General features: G+C 41.5%; 1 protein-coding gene across 3 annotated transcripts in view; it reads right to left on the bottom strand.

Annotated features, from left to right (window-relative positions):
- VCAN (versican) overlaps positions 1–23,016 on the bottom strand; it is a 100,201-nt gene that overhangs the window by 4,187 nt on the left and 72,998 nt on the right. For all 3 annotated transcript variants that reach the window (XM_077171310.1, XM_077171311.1, XM_077171312.1), the window contains 4 exons: positions 21,734–21,847; positions 20,171–20,284; positions 12,868–13,026; positions 11,363–11,445 (listed from right to left, as the gene is read on the bottom strand). In XM_077171310.1, the coding sequence (XP_077027425.1) occupies positions 11,363–11,445; positions 12,868–13,026; positions 20,171–20,284; positions 21,734–21,847 (470 nt within the window). The remainder of the gene's footprint in view (positions 1–11,362; positions 11,446–12,867; positions 13,027–20,170; positions 20,285–21,733; positions 21,848–23,016) is intronic.

Genomic DNA, 23,016 nt, shown 5'->3' with positions numbered 1-23,016 from the left:
TTATATTTTCCCCAGTGCTTACATCTTTCTGACTAAAGCTGGCCCGTACAAATGTCATAAAAGTTTAGTTTTCTATTTTCTTAACTTCGTGAAATAACCCCTATTCACTGCCTGGGTGAACACATTTTAGAAATAAAGTTAACATACCCCACACAAGTAGTATTTACCTTACAATGAATCAAACTATGAAAGGAAAATGAGTTAAATACTTAACCTTTTCCTACCACGTGTCATCTTACCCATCATAGGTTTTAATTATCCAGGCAATTTAACCAGCAGAGTCTGAATAAATTTGTTCTGCACTGAATTTATTACCTCTAATAAAACATACCCCTTTTCAGCTGGAACTAAATTAACTCCATCTCAACTTTTCAGTGTTTAACAGTCCTAAATTACAGTGCACACCAACTAATTTACTCAAATTTAGGATCCATTTGCTTTCAAGAACATGTGCATAGGTACAAAAATTAAAGAAAACTATTAGGTTAGTGGCAGAATGTTCCATCAATAACGTCCTGAGAGCCAAGGAAAGATTTCAGCAAGCCTTGCAGCTGTTTCTGGTGGAAATAACACTGCAGAGCTGCTTGCTTCCATAGGGATGAGAGTGTGGGAATGAAGGATATTTAGTGGCTATTGGGGGCGTGTGAGCTGGAGGTGCTCAGCAGCCTGCCAGCTCCCACCCTCAGCACACAGACTCCATATGCTCTTACTTGCCCTGCCAAAATGACTCCAAAATTCGTGTTTGCTTAGCTGGCAGGGCTGCAGCGTAGTGGCAGAGTATTACATCTAGGCCCTGTGGTTTGCTCAAGAATGTCTGATATCCTCCAGCATGACTTGCTGTTACCTCACATCTGATATCGTCATTGCACAGATTTATTTTGGCTGAGGAGCTCTGATTTTTGCCTGGGTCTGGTGCCAGAATTGCTTAGCAGAGGAAGTTCCAGACTGCTGAATTGCTTTCTTAGGTCCCCACCCAGCCCCTCTGTAGTTTTCCAGTTCCTTATTTAGACACTGACAATGTGGGACAATGATACAAGGAGATTCTCACAATTTGAGCGGAATAGGCTACTGGACAAATGAACTAATATTTTGCATTTCCCTTATGGAATAGATCTTTGCATGAGCACAGGCATGAATCTGGTTTCCACTGGTGTAGATCTGGGTGACTGCACCATCTCCAGTAAAACCATACCAGCAAAAAATTAATGGGAAAAAACCTTTGGCAATGCTGCATCATTCATAAGACAAAACCTAAATAGAATCAAATACTTGGTGAATACATGGAAGAAAAGTTGCTGTAAGATTTCTAGGCCTTGTCAGAAATATTGACACTGGGTGATTGCACAGAGTGACCTGAAAACCATCACTACTCTGTTCTTTAAGCAACATTACCAAAAAAGACATTATTTTTTTCTCTGTATTAAAATGCAAAGTGCTTCCAGAATGTACGTTTCTGGACATATAATCTTAATGATGTACAAGACACAAAATGTACCTCAGAGGAGGTTTGTCTGGCCACACTTCTCCTCCAGCTGTGGAAAAGGAGATCCAGAGCAATCACAGAATCTCAGCATGGTTTGGGTTGAAAGGAACCTTTAAAATCATCCAGTGCCACCCCCTGCCATGGCAGGGACACCTTCCACTAGAACAAGTTGTTCCAAGCCCTGTCCAACTGATACCAAAAATCTGCTAAAATTTTTCTTATTCTCTGTTTTTTTGCCACAACCCACCCTGGATCAAGCACAGACCACAGGCTCAGGCAGACACCACTGCACCACCCACTCTGAAAAACTCTAAAAATCCTCAGTGGCAGGGTGGTTGGGACTTTTCCTCGAAAACCTGAGGCTTCTGTGCAGCCAGGTGACTGCAGGAACCAGCCCCAGGGACAGGGGTTTGGTCCCTGTACCTTCCCTTTGGTCCTTGGGGAGTCTGCCTGACCATCATTTCGGGATGAGAAGTGGAGTTTATACCCTTTGTGCTTTTAATTATACCACAATAATTAGTTGTACAATCTTACTTGTACTTTTTTGGTTTTATTGTTGAAATCAAAGCCTTCTCCGTCACACTGGATTTATTTGTTCTGGCTTTCTCTGCTCAAAGGCCCTGAAAATTTTCCTGCAGCGTGTGGATGGTCCCTGACTTAGAGCTGGAGCCCAGTTGGGATTCAGCTCTTCAGGCTTCCTACGTGGCACTAGATAATGCACTTGGCTGGCCATCCACAGCCCATAAAACAGGGAAAAAAATCCATTCTCTTGCCTCACAGGAGGAGTTTGGATATGATGGCTTCAAAAGCCCATGAGGACGTTTTATTAAGTTCCACATTTTTGGGGAGGATTTCCTTTTATGGAAATTCGCAGTCGTGTTGGGTGGCTTGTCACATAAAACGGGCTTAAAAACGCCAGGACTGCAGCAAGAGCTAAAACTTTATTAGCCAGTCACTAGCTATTCTCATTCAGATGGCTGCTAATTAAACAGAAGGGGCATAATCTTCCCATCATGGACAAGGTCCCACCTCGTGAGATTTGTTATTTAAAATCTCAGATAAGCAGCCTTTCTTGACGGGCCCATTTCCTCACTAATGGGTAATCCGCTCAGCTCTTTCAGGTGCTTGCGCTGCACAGGTGGATCCTGCAGTATCTCAGCTTTGAGGCACTCCTTTGGAAATTTCAGCCCTCCTTTTATCTCCAAAAGGCTCATCAAGTGCCTGAGATCAATCACTCCAAAACAGCCAACAAGCATTGTGTTTAACGAAGCACAGTAAAAAAACCACAGATGCCAACAAAACTTTACTGCTTGACCTCGGTATTGTGTAAAGGCCAATAATCTTCTGTATAGGGCTGAATCTAGGAAATCATTTACTTGAAATACATCCATTTAGATTTACAGGTTAAGGCTTTTCCTTCTGGGGAAAGGAAACATGTTTTCAGCATGTTAAACTAAGCTGTCTTTACAAATCTGTCTTGGCACTTTTTGGAGCTTGCAGTTGTGATTTTTATTTTCTTTCCTTCCGACTACTTCCTTATCTGATTCCTCCTTAATGCAAGACTAATGAGGCAAATTAGAGAAAAATCAACAATGGAAGAGGTAGGGACTGGCTGATTGGATACTTTCTGTGCCATTTCATCTCAAAGTGAAGCAACATTTCCTGCCTGGTATTTATCACTAAGCTGAAAACACCACTGCAAACCTTACTATCACCATTTTGTTCTCCTGCCATAGCTCTGATAAGAACAGTAATACAATTTTTTTTTTCTTTTTTTCAACATAAAAGCAGAAAAAGTCTTGGAAATCTTTATCAGGAAAGGCCCTGAATGAGTCTCTCTCTGTGGGGGTTGTTATAATTGGACAGCTTAAATAAAAATTACATCTCACTTTCAGTGAGTCTCGGGAATTACTCGGTGGCTGAACTTCAACAAGATCAGCACGAGGTTACAATGAGCACATGCATCAGTCCAGGAAACCCTCGTTTGGGACTGTGTAACAGCACTGATGCTGTTACAGGAGACACTTGGGAAGTTTAAACAGGATTGCGTTTCTTTTCCGTAGGAAAAAAAAAAAAAAATCAACCACATTTCTGTGAAGATTTGGCAATGTATGAGATACTCCCATTAAGGTCACCTAGTATTTAAATGCATTTTTGCATGGGAAAGACAACAAGCTATCTTACAGTGCAGGCTCTGTTCCCGGAAAATTCCCTCCAGTCCTGCAAAGGATTTTTCTGTTTAATTCTGTGAGAGGAAGCAGACTGACAGAACTCACCAAAAGCGTTCTTGAGATTAAAAACTCCATTCAGTGAGAGTTTAAGCACACACCTTGATTTAAAGGCGTGGGTCATGCCTTAAGGGGGATGATCACAGGGAAGATCACATGCAGATTCAGACAGATGCTAAAATAATTGCCTGAAGGAGGCACCAAATGTGTGCATAAATCATTGCTGGGAGAAACTCAAATCAATTTGAAGACAGCTCCTATATTTAAACCTATCTGCAAGTACACACAAAAATCACATGTTGTGATCCTGATATTTTTTTTTTTTTAAGGTTCTGGTTGAATGGCTTCCCTTTAGCTCCTAATCTGAGTTTTATTTGCATAGGATTTGGGAAACTGGCAGGGTTTGGACCAGGCAGGAACCCAACACTCCCCATGACTGAGTCACACTGTGAGCAAGACAAACTCCCAGGAGGAGCTTTGCTAAATACTTCTGCAAAAGATTTCACTTGCAGGGGTTGGGTTTTTTGGTTACAGAGAGATGGAATGTATTGGGAAACTTTTTTTTGGTCCCGTGCAGCAGCTTGCAAAAAAAAAGAAAGGGACTCTGGAAAACACACATTCATGTGGATCTATCCACAAGAAGCGACTGCAGATTGAATAAGCAGGAAGAGCGCTGCAAAAGGAAATAATTTGGGAAAGAAACATAATTAGTTTAAATTCAACCAGTGGGAAAAGAAGGCTACCTGAAGAAATTGAAACATAAAAGCCCCGTCAGTCCTATAGTTTTGGGAAGAAATGATGGTATAGTGGAGCAGATGGCTAGGTCTGGGATGTTTTTAAAGCAATACCATGGAATGACGATTCTTCCATGAGGAGCAGAACACAGGCAGTGAAACCCCACTAGGTGACGCTGTCTGCTTGCTCCAAAGCCCAGAGTTGCTCCAAAATCATAATTATTCAGAATTATAACTTTCATTAACTCTTTCAAAGCTAAATGAAGCCGTGGACTTTTACCTGGTCTTTACCATGTGTTGTTTTCAGAATAACAGCTTTCATCACACGCTGTACGGTTCAATTTTGAGGGTATGCTGTGTGTGATGGGCTCTCAGACGTCACTTTAACAGCTGAGAAATCACATTAAAATGAGTGGCAAAGAAAGAAAGAAAGTAGGGTGGTAAGTGCTGGTTTGGTGTAACTCATGTTTGTTTTGGAGTCACACTGACACGAATATATATTAGCAGCACAATGCAAATTGTGTGGGGTGTGATTTAATCTTTTTGTGCACAGCTACCAAGAGAAAAAAAAAAAAAAGAAAAAAAAAAAAGAAGGAAAATCCTGCACTTTGTCAACAATTACTGAATTACTGCAGGTTTGAAGCTGTCCAAGAATTTTAGCCCAGAGTAACAAGTAATTTCAGCCCAGCAGTAACAAGTCTCTGAAGTAACTGCTGACCCCCCTGCTAAAAACAAGACAAAACCCCACTTTGTCCAGGAGGCCCTCGTTACGACATCCTGAACCAAAAATATACCTGTCATTAATAACATTATATAGTTCTCCTCCATTTAAACGTGGGTCAAATGAGCATCTTAAAAAGAGGCCGTAATGACTGACTGCAGCACAGAACCAAAACATTTGGTAGGTTTAAAAATCTCCTTCTCCAAGGATCCTGTGGGACATGGGCACAATGAGCTTTTTGTTTGCAGCTGACTACAGCACTTTTTTAGTTTGTTTGCTTTACTTAACCCTCAGAGGCAGGCTCCTTCACTACAATACTCCATGCCTTTTGAAAGTTTTGGGTTTTTTGTGTGTGTGTGTTCAATGAAGTTTCTCTTTCTGAGAAGGGTGCAGTTACAGATTTGCTCAAGTTAAAGCCTTCTGATTCACCGACCAATAAAGGAAGGAAAAGAGAGGGCTTTGTTTTTTGCCAGAATTAAGTTTCTGGGTTGTTTTCCTTCTTTTTCTTAAATTTTTTTTTAAATTTTTTTATTTTAATGTACCTACCTAACACTGACAACCCAAGGAACCAGCTTTGCAGAACACAAAGCATAAACACCCCTGTGCTGAAGGGGAGGAAAAAAAACCCAAGCCAGGGTCCCTGTACAGCTTTAAAAGTGGCAATATTCCCCATCCCTTTCCTGGCTGGCAGCATTCTCCCAGTGACAGACAATCTGGCCACAGACGCTGGCCAGCTCCTTATTACAGCACTAATCTTATGTAATGGCAGTGAGCTCACCGCCCTACAAAGCGCTAATTATCAGCAGCGTTTTCCAGGGGATGTGAAAAACCCCCCTCGTGGGGCAGGGGGCCCTGGGCACTGCCCCAAGTTGCTGTATGTGCTTAATCCATAACATGAATAGCTCCAAAGGGCTCCTTGTCTGCTCTGCCTGCTCACAAGGGTCCTTAGCAAACACAAAGGGGGAGCTGCCAAAAGCAACACCAGATTTTTTTTCTCTCTCTCTCTTTTTTTTTTTTTTTTTCCCCCCTGTTTGGATGGGTGTGCTTTACAGCTGTAAGAGTTACCATTCACAGAGCTAAGTGAATTATTCAAATTCGATTTTGCTGGTGTATTTTCAAGCTTCCCGTAGTGTCCCCTCTCCCTTTGATCAATTATTAAATGCCCCAGCTGATGATGCAAGTTCTGTTGTTCTGTAGTTTGTGTTGCATCACATTTAAAGTATAAAAAGATCCAAGCAGGCAAATTACCCTGCTCACACGGTTGTGTGAGTGTTTGCTTCCTTCTCCTGCAACACTGTGGGTTTTTTGCCAAATGTGTTTGTTTTCACTGCTTAGAGCCTTATAGATAATTGTGGGATGAAGATTGTGCTTGAGAGATACTTGAAAGTGTTGCTCACTGTTGCAGAAATGCTGGGAGAAAAATCTAGAGTAAAGTGCAAGAGCAATTTAGATTCTGTAATTTTCTAAATGTAAATAAAGACTACATATAGCCATTTTCATTGCACTGTAGACTGCAAGTCAGAGGGAAAATAATGTTCTCCCACACCAAAGCCAACAAACAGCCCTATAACTACCCTGAACAGAAGAAAAGCAGAGCTAGCAAAACATGCTCTAAAAACCACTATATTATTCTCCCCCACCTCTTGAATCCATCAATGTAATCATACCTGAAACATCTTGAGCAGAAATTGGCTTGATTTTCAGGAATTCATGATTAACAAAGCTCCAAAAGAGCTGGGGTGCTGCAAGTTCTCTGAACACACCTCAGGGGCTGCTCTCACCACCTTCACTTTTGGGACAAATTGTCTGAAATCAGGGACCAGGCAGATTTGCCAAAGCTTGCAGCTTCCTGCTGCTCCACACAACCTCGGGTGATGCTCCCAGCCCCAGACCAGTGTCAGTGGTCCCAGCTCTCACTGAATTTGAGGATCTGCACTAACACAGCTGCCAACAACTCCTTCCCCTTCATACACTTCATACAAAAAAAAGGTGTTGTTGTTTTTTCCCAAAAAATTGTTCTGCTGTGTGTCCCATCAGCTCGAGAACACGAATTCCAGCTCTCCCGCCCAACAGAACCACTGAGAAGTTATTTCTTTCAAAAACATAAAAATAAATAAATAGGAGGAATAAAATAAAAAAAGAGGGCAGGGACATGATGTAGATGAGGAAAGATTGCTCCCTACCACCCAGGTACAGCACAGCAAATCAGGAAAAAAAAAAAAAAAGCAGATACATGTGAGCAGTCATTGGATCCCTCAGCTTACTGTAATTAAAGCCTATTTTATTCTGCTCATTGGAAAATGTGCCCTAAGCTTAGCCAAGGAGCACTTTGAAGATATGTTCTGGTCTTAGCCAAGAAGATCCCAATTTGTTTGTAAAGAAAATTTTAAAAAAAGAAAGACAAATATAAGCAAATTCATTTGCCAAAAAATATATCCTGTAATGATAGACCAGTTACCTGAAAACCATTTTCTTTATGCAAAGTGCCACCTGAGCTGACAATTAAACTTTAGGGCGTGAGAGGTGGGACACAACCACTTTATTCAATTAATTTTGTTCTCTCGAGCCCAGTCTGTGTTTGGGTTGCAGTGGGTACAACAATCTGAAAATGTGTGTTTCACCAGCAGATGGTGAGGCTTTATCTGCACAAGATTGTGCCATTTTGCCTGAAAGGCAGGAAACTGCTAACTGGTGTTGAATTAAAACCACTCTACAGTTAAGAAATAAACTTGCCAAATCCCTCTGAAATCTCACAGATAATGATGCATCAGACATTGCAGTGAGGCAGATCAAAAAGCTTCCTCAAGGTCTCGTTTCAGGACCAGAACCTCCAATACTGTGATTTAGGAGTGGGCCTGTTTCTATTTATTAGGATAATTTTTCTTGTCCTCAAAGCTGGGGTTTTTAATGGAAAACAGGCAGACTCAATGCAAAAATGGACAAAAGTCATACGGGCTGAGAAGATTTAAACACTATTTCTTGCTTTCTCACTGAATTTGATTGTATTCACTTCATTTTTCGAGACACCAACATTTTCCTCCAGGAACCCTGAGAGCCAGAGCGTGAATTTCCAAGATCACTCTTCATCTTTTCCAAAACTTGCTTACTGGCACTATCTTTCCAAGTTTAACATAAATTCCAGTTGAAGCACAAAAAATGTGCACAGCAATACAGGGGGTTTGGGTTTTGGGGTTTTTTTTTTGGTTTTTTTTTCTGACTGGTGCTGCTGGTTTTGATGAATTCTTAACAGCGAGTATTTTCTATAGGAGTGAAAATAATTCCAAGGTATCAAAAGTGGCTGACTATACTTAGTCCACTATTAGGTAACTAAACAGTCTTTTTCAGAAGGGCTGAGACCCTGTCAAGGCTACTTTAAGTTCAGTGTAGGTTTCCCAGCAAGAACCTTCATTCTATATTCTCATTTACATGCTTTGCCCAAATATCATGTTTAATGGTGGCTGGCTCTTGGCTTCAGTTTAAAAAAAAAAATCTGGAAAAACACAACTTGTCAGGGGCTGAAAATGTCAAAAAATTAATGATTTCCTTCCATTGAACCCATTGGTTGGAAAACGTTTTAGGTGCAAAGAAAAAAAAAAAAAGGTATTTTATCCCTTTTCCCAAAATTGCCAATAAAATATCTGGCAAAAGAGTTGCTGCTGTCAGTGTGCTGCATATTTCTGTTGGTTTCCTTGTGTTGGTGGGAAATGAGTACCCAAGTAATATAAAGCTTTTTCTGTGTCTCCAGTAGTGAAGCCTGTGTTTCAAGCATTCCCAATTCCCAATTCCCAATTCCGGGGGCTTGCTTTGGTTCAGAAGGAAAATTTGTGTGAAAGAGAAACTTGTCACCCACAACATGTCTTGTTCTTGTTCTTGTTGTTGTTAATTTGCTTTTTCTTTTAAGTGCACAAAGCATCAGAACTGTCAGGGGTTTATTTTTAATCCATAAAACCTCATAAAGTCATGCAAACATGATTTTTTGGATTGGACCAAGCTGTTACTGGAGAAAATTCAAGGAAATATCAAGATAAAGATGAATGTGCACCACTTGTAGCTGCACAATCACTCTTCTGACAGTATCTCCAAGAAAACTGATATCAGGGGGATCCCCAGCACACTTGACAAATTTTTCCCCATGCCAGAAGTCTTGAATGGAATTGTGAATAGACAATATTTTTTGGAGAGTGCATAGAGCTGGGAAACAAATTTAGAAACAGCTGAACACACATGCACCCTGATATATAAAACAAGTCAAGGCTATTTAAATTTTGGCTATAGGCAAGAGTCACCTCTAAACTCAGAAATTCAATTTAGAGCCTGAGTGTTGGTGTAATGATGCTGATTTTTATGATCACAAATTATGCTAATGAATTTAAAGCCATCATAAATCTTGCTCACCTGCACACCCATAAAAGAGGCAAATTTTCCACCTGCATAGTATTTAAATTCGGTGCAATTTTAGGAGAACATCAGGGAAATAGATTGGATGCACGTATTTAATTATGTTATCATTCTTATTAATTACTAGAGAAGTAATAAATCATTGTAACAACAAGAGTGGTTAGAAAGTATGAGAAATAAGTTAAAAGCCAAAGAAAAAGGAACAAATGAGGCAGCTGCTCAGAACCATGGGATCCAAAAACCATATGGAATAAGTTATGAGGAAAATCTATTGAAGCAATGAACATAAATGATTTCAGGAGACACCTAAATTGTTTCCAAAGGAAGAGACAGAGGGAAGTGGTCAAAAATGAAAGAAAAATAAGGTGGAAAAAAAGATCAATCAAAGCAGAAATCTGTTGGACAGATGGTACTACTCTGTTCCTCGAATATCTTAATTTCTTAACATTGAAAATTACAGTAAAAATATAATGCCCATTCGGTCAGTAGCCTGAATTAAAAAATATGATCTCAGCTCCAATTTTAATTTCCTCAAATTCATAGAATCACAGAATGGTTTGGATTGAGAAGGACCATGGGCAGGGACACCTCCCACTAGACTAGGGTGATTAATTAGTGTCACAACAACTCTGCTTTTGGAATATATAAGCACTACATATTATCTTATATATATTTACCTTATTTTACAGCTGATGTCTGGAATCACCAAGGGGGCCTTGGTACCACCCTGAGCCACCAGTGAGGCAACAGAAAGCTTCACCACCATTTCCCACCCCTCTTTGCTGTCACCTGCCACACACAGCCATGTCCCCAGGAAATGTCTCGTTTATAAGCCCTTTAAGAGCACTTTTAGGTTGTGGTTATTTACATGAAATGGCAATAAGTGAAGCCTGCCTTGCCCCAGGTGTCTTTCCACACCAGCTGCAGCCACATGGTCTGCAGCAACAACAGGTGTGTCCAGATGCTCTCTGATTTAAAAGTTCACTACTGGAAGGGAAAATAATGACCAGTTTGGGCTTTTTCTTAATGCAATGTTCTTCACTGGGTGCTCAACAGCAAATAAATCACCTGTTCCTCCTACAGAAGAGATTATTTTGGATGGGGAAAAGTTTGATCATTTCCTACGTCCATCAGCTCTTTGATTTAGGTTTTTCGATGGTGGGTGAAGATGTTTTCCCTCTCCTTCTGCTGATTTTCCTTTTTGTTTAAAGTCGGGAGGTATCAACAGCATCTTAAAACTTTATGGCAGAATTATGGGTTACAGGCCCCCTGAACCAGCTGAGGATGGCTGCTGCAGAGCTGCCCCACAGAGCAGGCTCCAGAAATACTTGTGAGACTCCTCTGTGCACCCCAGAGACCCAGCAAAGGCCAAGAGTGGAGTGCCAGATCATCACCCAAAAATGCATCCTGGTGCGTGAGGAGATTTGCCACACACGGCCTTGCGCAAGGCAAGATCACAAACCAGCTCCAGCAGAGACCCTTAAATTACCACAGTCTCAGATTTTTGAGTATTTCTATGTGAAACCTTAGAGAGCTCCCACACATACAATAACAGGAACTGAGAACAAGACCTTAGAAGCTAAACCACAAAATAGTAGGTATCCCAAAATGAATTTGCTGGCTGTTTGCTTGGGTCCGCATTTAGCGACAGTGGGGGTTTTTTTGGCTGCTTTTTTTGGGGTTTTTTGTTGGTTTTTTTTTCTTTTTTCTTAATGCAGCTTCCCTCATTGCTAGTGGGAATTTGATAAGCCACCACAAAAAGAAATGAGTGAGTGATTTCAGCTCAAAGGCATCTTACCAGTGGGCTACCATCAGTCCAGCGGAAGTCACGCTCAAACATCTTGTCATTGAGGCCAATCCACTGGTAGTCATGGCCAATACCTAGGGAACCAGAAGGGTGTTTTCATTAATTTTCCCATAAATGGAAGAGGCTTCACCAAAGAAAATAATTTTATGCGGAGTGAATCAGACATCCTGTTCTTAAGATTGTTCTGCTCTTTGTGCTAAAGACTGGTTTAGAGGCTCTTTTTCAGCTTTTTTGGTTTTAATTTGGGATGTGTATAAAAATGCAGATTCTCATCTAACAGTTTTAAAGGACCCTGTCTCTTCACTCCCAGGGATGTCTACTACAGCAAAGAGAGTTAATTTCCTACCTGAGAGGGTATGACAGGAAGAAAAGAAAAAAAAAATTAAAATCACATATTCTAATCCACATTTTTCAAGCTTTGGTTAGGCTGTGGCCATTGTTGTCTAAATTTTACAATACAACACAGTAACTATTTCTTTATGCCTAATTATGGTGGCATTGTGTTGGTGTCACCATGTGCACAAAAATGTGTCATATGCACAAAATACCTTAAAGTCTCCAGAAAACAAAATGTTTCAAAAAGACTCAATGCCAAAACAAAAGTTCTTGTTCTCATCCCGCCCCCAAAAAAGTATTTTCTATTTAACAAATAATAACTTAATAGTGATGGAAAACTTGTATTAAGTGCAGAAGTAAGCATTTATAACACAAAGTGTGCCTTTTGTTTAACATTTTAAAGTATGTTTTAAGTTGGAGATGCAAAAGCTGAGTGGTGAGGAGGAGATCTCACCATCTCTACACCCTCAGTGATCTCTCTTGTTTAGAGTCACAGAATATCCTGGGCTGGATGGGACCCACAGGGACCATCAGTTCAGCCCCTGTGCCTGCACAGACACCCCAACAATCCCACCCTGGCATCCCTGGGAGAGTATTTCAAATGCTCCTGGAGTTCTAGCAGCAAAGGCTTTGTCTTTGCTTCCTGGAGCAAAGGCTTTGCCTCAAATGCACTTGAATAAAGCGCTGCATGTTTTAAATTTTTTAAACAGCTCTTTTGCAGAACCTATTCCACCAGTCATCAGAAATTTTTCCAACACCACACGGGCAAAATTAAAGGAAAATCCTTCAGTTTTGATCAGAAATCTAAAGCCTTGAGGCCATGCCTATTCCCTGGGGAGCCTGGGCAGTGCCCAGCACACTCTGGGATAAGAACTTTTCCCTGAAGTCCTACCTCAACCTGCCCTGACACAACTTCAGGCCATTCCCTGAGGTTCTGACCCTGCCACAGGGAGCAGAGATCAGAAATGCCCCTCAGAGGACGTTGGGGACCACACTGAGGCCTGACCTCAATCTCTCTTCTCCATCCGAACCACCCAAGTGACCTCAGCTCCCGTCCAGACCCTTCTCCATCTCCGCGCCCCTCCTTTGGATGCTCCCTGAGCTGTCCCTGGTGTGGTGTCACCCGCGGTGTGAGGCAGAGGAGGCCCGTGGGTACGCACGGTTGACGAAGATCTGCTCCTCGTGGGACAGGATGCTGGTCAGGTGCGCTCCCTGCAGGCGGCACTCCCGCTCCGCCGTGTCCCACGTGCGCCGGTGCGCGAAGTACTTGTAGCACTGACCCTGGAACTTGTGCCAGCCGTAGTCACAGGTCTCCGTGTCTGCAGCAGTCGGACAAAGCACATTCCTGTCAGTGCTCCAAAATCAGGCATGTTTGGTGGGTGCATCAAAACCAGGCGTGTTTGATCAATGGAGCAAAATCAGGCACATTTGGTGAATGGACCGAAATGAGGCACATTTGGCCAATGCACAAAGACGAGGCATGTTTGGTCAATCAACCAAAATCAGGCACATTTGATCAATCAACCAAAACCAGGCACATTTGGTCAATGGACCAAAATCAGGCACGTTTGATCAATCAACCAAAATTAGGCATGTTTGGTCAAGGCACCAAAACCAGGCACGTTTGGTCAATGCACCAAAACGAGACATATTTGATCAATGGACCAAAATCAGACATGTTTGATCAATGGACCAAAATGAGACACGTTTGGTCAATTCACCCAAACCAGGCTCATTTGGTCAATTCACCAAAATCAGGCATGTTTGGTCAATGGACCAAAACGAGACATATTTGATCAATAGACAACAATCAGGCATGTTTGGTCAGTGCACCAAAATCAGGCATATTTGATCAATGGACCAAACCAAGCATGTTTGATCAATCAACCAAAACCAGGCACTTTTGGTCAATGGATCAAAACAAGACATATTTGATAATCAACCAAAATCAGGCACATTTGATCAATGGACCAAAACCAGGCACATTTGGTCAATCAACCAAAACCAGGCATGTCTCATCTACACCAAGGGATTTTCTGTGGGACAGAGCTTCAAGAAAAACCCATTTTTGTCAAGGCATGCAAAATCAAACACTCATCATTTGAACCTCATTTTCAGGTAGTTCTGCTTGCCCAGTCTCGGTACACCCATCCTTGAGACCTCACTTTCAGGCAGTTCTGTTTACCCACTTCCAGAACAAACTGCAAGACTATTACTTATCTAAGGCATATAATTGCAATTGGAAACTTTGTGGGTTTCCACTGATTGAATTGAGCTGAATCTGGGCAATTTCAGAGGACATCCACATCTGTCACCCTGGATGGATGAAATCCCTGCAGTGAACCTTCATTTCACCAGTTTTCTGAGCCTGTATGTGGGGATGGGAATTTTTACTTGCAAGGACAAATGGTTCTTCAAGTCACTGTACTAACTTAAGTTTGGAAGAAACTGATAACTCAAAATTATATGAAGGGAAATTATTGTAATTGTTTAGTCTGCAGAAGCAAAGCTGCAATATTATCTTTCTGAGCTCAGGCCTCCAAATCCTCCCGCAAAACCCATCTTCCTTGATGAAGTCAACTTTAGGCATCAGTTTGTTAGGAGGTTTGCAAAGCTGAAATAAAAAGTAATGAAATTGCACATTGCCTGTGCTTGCATGAGGCATGGTGCTGATAAGAATGCATCACAGAGAGGATTCACACCAGCCACGATGCACAAGAGAAATAAACACAAGCCTTGGAACAGGAACAAAATGGATTTGACGTTAATTATTCTGTCAAGGTTAGGCAGCTGTAAACAGAATAGATGGCAAAAAAAACCCCAAGAGTTTCAGTTCCAAGTTTGCTTCCGCAGGGATGAATCAGAGGAAAAAATCAGCATTAATAAGATGGGCAAAACAAGTGTCTGATTGTGTGACCTCTCAACTGTGCTTGAGGATGGGAAGGACCTGACAGTGATAAGAGGGAGTTTTAGGCAGGAGTGGGAGAAGCAACAGGGGAAAGGCAAGGAGTTTGAAGCCATGACAGATGCAATGGCATCATAAAGGAGGACATTTCAGCAAGAGGTTACAGCGTGTTTCAGCCATCTCAGCACGGGATGGCTCACCCTGAGGGGCCTCAGGATGCTGAGGAACAGAAACACAAGGCCCAGCCTCCCCTACCCCACCCACCCACCAGGAATCAGCCACTTCCCAACAAATCTTATCAGCCCCCTGAGCAAAACGGTGTCTGCAGCCTCTCCAGAGGTGTTCCAGCCTCTGCAGAGTTATGGAGATGTTCTGGGCTGGAAAGTGGATTTCTCATTCTCAGTCAGTCAATGCAGTCAGGGGTCAATAACATTCTCTGGCCAAAGGGGCTCTTTTTGCCTGAATACAGAAACAGCCAAATATTGCAGTACATGCCAAAGGATGATGGCTTCAAGTACCTTAACTAAGGGATTACTTAGGTTTGAGCTGCTACTACCACCTAAAAAGCAGTTTTTCCCAGCACAGGTTTTTAATTCACAGCAGGAAGAGGCCATTTCCATCCTGATTCACCAAATTGTCTATTTTTCAAAAAAAAAAAAAAAAAGGGGTTTAAATCTCCCATGACACAAACTAGATTTTACATGTACATAAATGGATTACAAAGTGCAAACAAAATGTGGCAAAAGCCACGTCTGAGGCTTATCAGAATTTCTCTGACACTAATAATGTAGTCATCGTCTGAGGAGTCTGATATCAAAATAATTTCCCAAAAGTCATCAGTATTGACATAAATGTACCAAATGCAAAGACATAATCAAGCTTACACTGATTATGTCCCTTCTATTTCCAGGAAGCTGAACTGTAGAAAACTGCTTGTGCCTTGAGTCATCCCAGCTATAAGAAAAGGAATGTAATCTACATAACCAAATTGTTAGCTTTTTTATCTTTTCCCTCTTTGTATTCTGTGTGAGATGCAGGCTGCAGACACAGCTTTAATCTCTGGGATCTAGGTAATTTTTAAAGTTTAGTCTGCCTTAGGCTTTCTGGAACATTTGTTTAACCACACAGAGCTGACTAACAGACCTATTGTGAAGGCACTTAAGATTTTATTATTTATCTTGTTCAGGGACTCCTTTGTCCCACAGGAAACAAGTCAGATAATAACAAGGAGCTGAGAAAAACATGGCCAGAGAGGATTTCCAGGCTACTCTAATCAAACCTTCCCTGGCCTCGGCTAGGGAAGAAGTGAAGGATTTGAGAGAAGGCACACTGGGGAGGCAAAGGGGCTTGAAAATACAAAACTGAGAGGACTGTGTTTACTTAGTTAGATATAATGGCCTGAACATGAATTATAACACAATTTCTCTTCTTACCAAAAAATCACACAATTTCTCTTCTTAAGAAAAAAGGTGCCAAACACTGACAAAAAGTAATTTTCTGCACCTGTGTTTATCCCAAATCTTAAAAAAAAACAAACAAAACAACAAAATGGAATGAACAAGAACTGATGGCTATAAAATACATGATGTTTTTTGGTGCTGGAAAAGAGGATTTTTTTTTTGTTTGGGGTTGGAGAGTGGCCGGGGATTCTGGGGTTTTTCAAGGCATTTTGCTTTTGTGGTTGGCATTTTTGGGGGTTGGTTTGGTTTTTTTTTTTTAGAGGAGAGGTTGACAAGAAGAGGGGAAAAAACATATAAGAGAAAGAAAGATCCAAGATGATAGAGGATGAAAAATGCAAACCAGACAAGCAAAACTGTGAGGACAATTTCATCTCTGCAGAGTTTTGTCCTCAGTGTGCAACCCTTACTCAAGGAAAGCTGAAAGGGTGACAGAAAGGTAAAAGGGTTCCATATGGGTATAAATTTTCCGTGCCTTTACTGAACAACTGAATTAGTGTCTACTGAATTAGTAGACACTAATTGCAGGTAAATTTTCTGACCTGTGAGCAGAGTAGGTGCAAGCGCTTATTGAATGCAATACTTCACATTCATTGTGTACCCAGCCACAGACTCGTGTAACCTCACTCCAGCATCTGACAGAAGGACTGAAACACTGCTCACCATATTTGTGGTGTTTTAAAACTCATCCAGGGTTTATGACAATTTACAGGGGTTTTCAGTGGTGTGTGCAAGGAGTTAGTCTCACAGCTTCTGTTCTCTGTAACTGCAGCTGAACATGTGTAACCACATCCCTTAACACTGCACTTAAAAAAGAGTTCTCAGTGGGTTTGATACATAAATAGGGACTGGTTTTTTTAATGCTGCTGTCAATAGGTCCATTGTCTTTAAAGAAATTCCAGAAGGGGCTTAAAGGAAATAAAGACTGACACAGGTACCAGAACATAATGAGAGTCTTACTCAGCTGTGAATTTTATCAGTGACTCTCTGCCTTCAGCTAATGAGGAAATGCTGGAGGCCACTTAGCCCACACATCTCAAGGAGAAACCCATTTCTCTAGTAAATATCCAAAATAATCTCTTTTCAGCTGATAGACATCAGTAGGAGACCATCTGTTTTCTGAAATTACCTTTTCCCTGAGCCCTTCTCAACTACTTCAACCCCAACCAATCAAGCCCTGGGAACAAAGTGAATTAAATGAGACTGGAGTAATCACAGACATTGAAACAATGAACCTGGGTTATAAGAACACATGATTCCTGGTAGGGTGGTTAAAAACCCACAGTTGTTTTGTTTTCAGAAGCTGGAAGAGAGCAGCTGGTTGAATTATCCCAAGGAGGCGCATTCTGTTACAAACACACATGTGCCATTTTTGCACACATGTCCAGCTGCAAGCAAGCCAAACCTTAGGCTTAAAACATTCATTGAGAGCAGGTAGACACCAGCTACAGCAGAAAAAGGAGAAAAAGAAAAGGAAACTCTAGCCAGCCGAGGAAGGAAGAGGAAAATCCACAGATGTGTTTGTCCAGTTCTCATAAAGAGAACTTGCCCTTAAAATTGAGGTTCAAGTTGCAAGTCTCCACCATTTCCTGAGAGTTGTGATAGGGGCTTTTCACAGAGGGATGACAATGAAAAGATTGATGGCTCTCCCAGAATAAAACTCACACCAAGATTTACTGTAATCTCCTGTCACTCTTTGGGAAAGTGTTTTGGGGATATTTATGAATTTTAAGGGGCGATGTTCAAATGTCAAAAAGTGACAAGCAGAATATCCATCTTTCCTTTGAAAAGGTGGTGGGCAAAAGAGGATATTGTCCCTTTTAATCTCACCAGCACCAGAAGTGATGATTAGCTTAACTGAGCTAACAATCTAGCTCAAAGGCAAACTTTTGAGGGAACTTTCAGCTGCACTATTTCTAACATCTGACAAATCCAGCTCGCTTCAGGAAGATGTTCCCCGGCTCAGATTGCTGAACTCTTTCCACCTGGCAAGAGGAAGGGCTGTCAGGGAGCCAGTTCCAGCTCCCTGAGCCTCAGGACTGATTTGCCTCAGCCTGGATTAGATCACCCAGAAGGTTCCTTCAACTGCACCACCTGCCAGAGCTCCCTGCCGTGCAGCTGTGCTGTCCCCTGGTCACATCCCCTCCAAATGCTGACACAAGCATGATTCCCCTGTCCAAGATCCCTCAGTCCAGAGCAGTCCCACAGGGGCACTTGGGTGAGATTCTGAGCTCTGCATTTCCTTCTGCACCAGTGCAGTGGGTGCAGATGTGGTGACCTCCTGCTCTGAGCCTCATTTCCAAGGGCAGTGCATGCTCCCTGCTCCCATTCCCTCCCACGGCATTTTGAATGCTCAGCACTGTGCCTAAGAAATCCCTTCAGCCTGATTATTTTTTTTTTTTTTTGAAGCTTTCTAAAATGAATAGTATATTTGAAATTAAATTTTTTAAAAAAAAGAAGTAATGAAATATAATCTTGGTGTGCTGAGCTCCACCTTTCCTGTGGCACCGAGGTGCACATTCTGTCGTCCTGGCTGGTCTTTAAATCTAGTGAGGTCAGGACTGATGCCTTGAAATAAAGCCTGCTTGCCAGACAACCATGTCTGAATCGCCAACACAGTTTTATTTTGTCTGGTGGAGTGGAAATTTGGCACTAAAACCTTTTCCCAAGTCCCAAACCACTGCAGGACTTTAAGTGGAGGAAATTTAAATTCCAAAGCTGAGAGAGCACAGCTCTGGTTCTGATTGACAAACTAGGAAATGTTCCCATTAACCACCTAAAATGCACTCTCAGGTTGGTCATAAAAAGCAGCTTAAAGCTAGCATGGCACTCAGAACCACTCACTGCTATGGATTTGCTGGAATGAAGGGGAGGAGGAAGGGAGTGAGAACATTTATTTGTTTTGGTGTGAAAACACTGTCAATTTTTAATTTGGGAGGCAAGACTCAGAAAGCCTTCTCAAGTTACAAGGTTAGCCAGACTGATGAAAAGGTTAAACAGTAAAAATGCTGGAGCTGATCAGCTCTGAGATTTTTCATCTCTAACAAAGATCTCTACAGGTTGAGCTGGAAGAGTTTGCAAACCACTCTTCACTGAAGCTGAGAAACAAACATGAAAATACACAATATTAATTAAACAAATCCAAAGGTTTAGTTCATTCACCTGTGGCAAAAATCATTCAGCTGAAGGAAAAAGAAAAACATATTTTCATAAGTTTAGCAAGCACTATTTCTTTTTCCCACGGAAATGCCTTCATTAATTTTAATGACAGAACAAATGTTGCTACCCTATTCCTCCTCCCACATATTGAGTAAGCATCTTGCACTGCAAATGTTTCCTGTAAATTCTGTGAGGTTTCTTGCAGGCAATTTTCTAACAACTACAGGCACTTGGATATTCAATCTTATTTCAGCTGTTCAGCATAGAAAGCCTTTTACAATCTCCTTGTGATGATAATCCTGCACCTACTTTTCCTAAAAGAATCCCAGAACAAATATTTTTGAAAATTGTAGGATGAAGCTGTCAAAGCTGTGGTCCCCAGTGGAGGAATATATAATCTGTCTTATTCACTAAACTATTCCTACTGATGCTTTTTGGAGGTGATGGGTTCTGATACGTCTCTCACACCACATGTAATTTTTTAAGAGAGAAACTCAGCCACAAAGTAACTCTGCTCTCACTCCTTAAGCATCACTACAGTAATGAGAGAGCCTCATTATGTGTCTTCCCTGCAGTTTGCAAGGCAGCATAAACAACGAGGCTTGGAGCCACCTGAAAACTGTTGCTGAAAAGCAACACCTGAGAGCTGTTGTTTTGACACAGAAATTGCCCCACATATCAGTTTATGGTTTGTACATGGCTTCCACTCAGCTTAGCATGTGGACAGGGCTTGTGCAAAGTGAGAGATGGGAAAACACCCTGAACCACAAGTCAGGGAAGTCTAACAAAAATCAGGAGCTCTCCTCACCACTGGCGACTTCCCGCAGATTTTTGTCGGATTCTTCCACCTTCTCATTTTTAGGAGGCCTTGCCCTGTGGCTCCAGAAGGATTTTGGGCTGGAAATGAGTGTGCAGCAGCACAGGTGAGGGAACAGCCCTTACCTTGCTCACAGAGAGCCCCAACGTAGCTGGGCAGGCACAGGCAGGTGAAGGTGTTGAGGCTGTCGATGCACGTGGCTCCGTTCCGGCACGGGTTGGACTGGCACTCATCGATATCTGCAGCAGAAAACAAAACTGGTTTCATCACCCTCCCCGCTGCCAGCAGGGAAATGCTCTGCAGCCTCAGTCAGGCTGGTGACTGGGACCAGTTCAGAGCAGAAGAATGAAGTATTGCAAAAGATCCCAGTGGTGGCTGTGGGGATGAGAGGGAGGAATGCCACGCAGGCTTCTCCTGGTGGAAAATCTGACTCGTGTGCGTGACCCTGGCACAACAGAAATTCCCATTAACCACCAGGGGCCTCGAATATCTTCACAAAACTCAAATATTGGGAACCTTATCATTTAGCATTAAACAGACTGCTAATTTCAGTCTGCAGAGCAGCAGGCTCTGGAATCTCATTGGTTTGCATTTCTCATTTCTTTCTTGTCTAGTCTTATCGAGATAAGGACAAAACATCATAGCACTCATGGTCTCGCACAGTAAACAAATAACATGTCTGTCCCTGCCTCCTCCAGCTGCTAAAATACCTTGTCTTCACCTTTTAAACTGGAGCACAAGTTCATTTTATACAATTATTTTCAGCATGGGTTGCTTTTGCACAGGTTGTAAGCTAGTGTGGCTCCTCATGAAGAAGATCATATGAAGTTTCCTAATGAGTGCTGTTCCTCTCAAACAATCACAGTGTAGACTTCCACACAGATTTTGCAAACATCTCCATCCAGAAATGAACTGCTGGTTGTGGTTCACTCATTAAAATATAAGAGAGAACCTGGACATAATCTACAAACAAACAGCTAGGAATAATTGCTGCATCACGTAGCAGGCTTAAAAATATATATATTTATATTTTAAAATATGCTCTGGTCAAATTTTATGCTGGTCTTACTTGTTCCAGTCATCTTATCATACTTTGGCTGGCTTTCTGGAGGGAAAATTGGTTATTCTGAACCACACAGGTGAGTCTCTTGAAATCTACAGTCACAGGAGGTGCAAAGATGTCACAGGCAACTGGAAGAAGTTCCTCAGCTGAAATTGTTACCAAAATACCAATTTGTACCAAAGATGCATATGATTGTGATAATATCTAAAATTTCCCGCAAAAATTTTCAGGTTTGTCTTTAGTTCTCAGCTTCCCACTCACATTTGGGAATATTTTATCTTACCAGCCTTTCAAATAACTATGGTAAGCTCTTAGAGAAGTATCCCAAATATTAATGTATATTTTTTTTATTTGGTGTGGTTTTGAATTCAATGAATGAATTCCAGCTCCTGCAGTTCATTTACAGTTCCCTTAACCCCTGTGTGTGTGCACAAATCTGTGCACTTTACAGAGAGAGGGAAAAGGGGAGAAACAATGGGGAACTCTCCATTTAATTGTCCCAGAGTAAGGCCTCGGTGTAAAATTTCTCAAATGTCCATGCAGTCTTCAACTTTAAAGCACACAAGATCTTGTGTTCAAGAGCTTTAAACTCGAGCTGATCAGCAGCCAGATGGCACCAGCTTACCCAATTCACACTGCTCCCCGTTGAAACCTGGCAGGCAGGTACAGATGTAGAAGGAACCACGAGGGTAGCAGGTACCACCATTGAGGCAGGGGTTGCTCTTGCAGGGATCTTGACCTGTTAAACAAAGAGAAAAAGGAATTTGACTCCCTAGTTTCAAGGAAATGGTGAATTTTTGATTTTCAGGAGGGAAAAAAGAAATAAATCTTTCTTCATTGCTGCATTGGTGGTGCAGGCTTTACTGTAGTTACAGAAACTGTATTAACGTACCCCTCAAAATAAGATTTATTAAACAGTAAAGCTGGTCTTCAGGCATCACTACTTTCAATTTAAACAACAATATGGCATTTACTACGAACAATGTAAATTACTCTTGTAATTACTTTTTTTTTTTCACAGCAATTTGTACTGTATTTGGCAGTCATGATACTCTGCTGAGGATTTAGTTTGCATGACATGACAATTAATTATAGCTGAAAACAGTTAAACATATGCAAAATGAATGGAAAATGCTTTTTTCTTGAACAGGGTTAGTTTATGCAGAATGACAGGGTACACAGAACATACTGACTGGCTGCTTGTACTGAATCAATCAACCCCCACCAAGTCTTACTTCTTTTCTCACACGTGTGCTTCCCACCTGCCTTTCTCAAAAATACACTTAAAGAATACAAACAAAGGCTCTGAATGCATTTGACTCTGGACTGAACATGAAGATAAAAACTTACCTGCTGTGAAATCCTCAGTTGTTACTGGAGTTAGCGTTTAAATACCATTTCCTTGAAGAGCTTTATGCCTTCCAGTGATGTTTATTTCCACTGAGTTTAGATACCTGGGTATTTGCATTTGATTTCATGCCTAGGAGCACTCACTCACACAGACAAGTCCACACCAAACCATTTCTGAGAGTTAGTTTCTCACAGTGAGAGGGAAATCCTGAAGACAGCCCTTTCTGATATGCAAAAAATAAAGCCCTGGATTTGACAACTTACATAATAGATAAGAGAGTTCTGTAAATCAGAGGCATGAGAAAAATTAAGATTTTTTTTTTTGGTCATGTTTTCCCAAAACAATCTGACTAGGATTTATGACCAAAAAAAAAAAAAAAAAAGTTATAATATCAATTTCACTCTTGCAAATTAGAGATGCAAAGTCTTCTTACAGTACCAAGCTCCCTGTCTAGGCATGGGAATGCAGAAGGTTCAGCTGAAAGCCTCCAAAAGAAAATCCTATGCGCAAAAGTTTAGGGTTGTAATTAAGTAAGATTTTCACCTTGGAGGTTTTGG

This window comes from Agelaius phoeniceus, chromosome Z, assembly GCF_051311805.1.
Source record: "Agelaius phoeniceus isolate bAgePho1 chromosome Z, bAgePho1.hap1, whole genome shotgun sequence".
NCBI classification, from domain to species: Eukaryota; Metazoa; Chordata; class Aves; order Passeriformes; family Icteridae; genus Agelaius; species Agelaius phoeniceus.
This window is presented reverse-complemented; position numbering and strand designations above follow the sequence as displayed.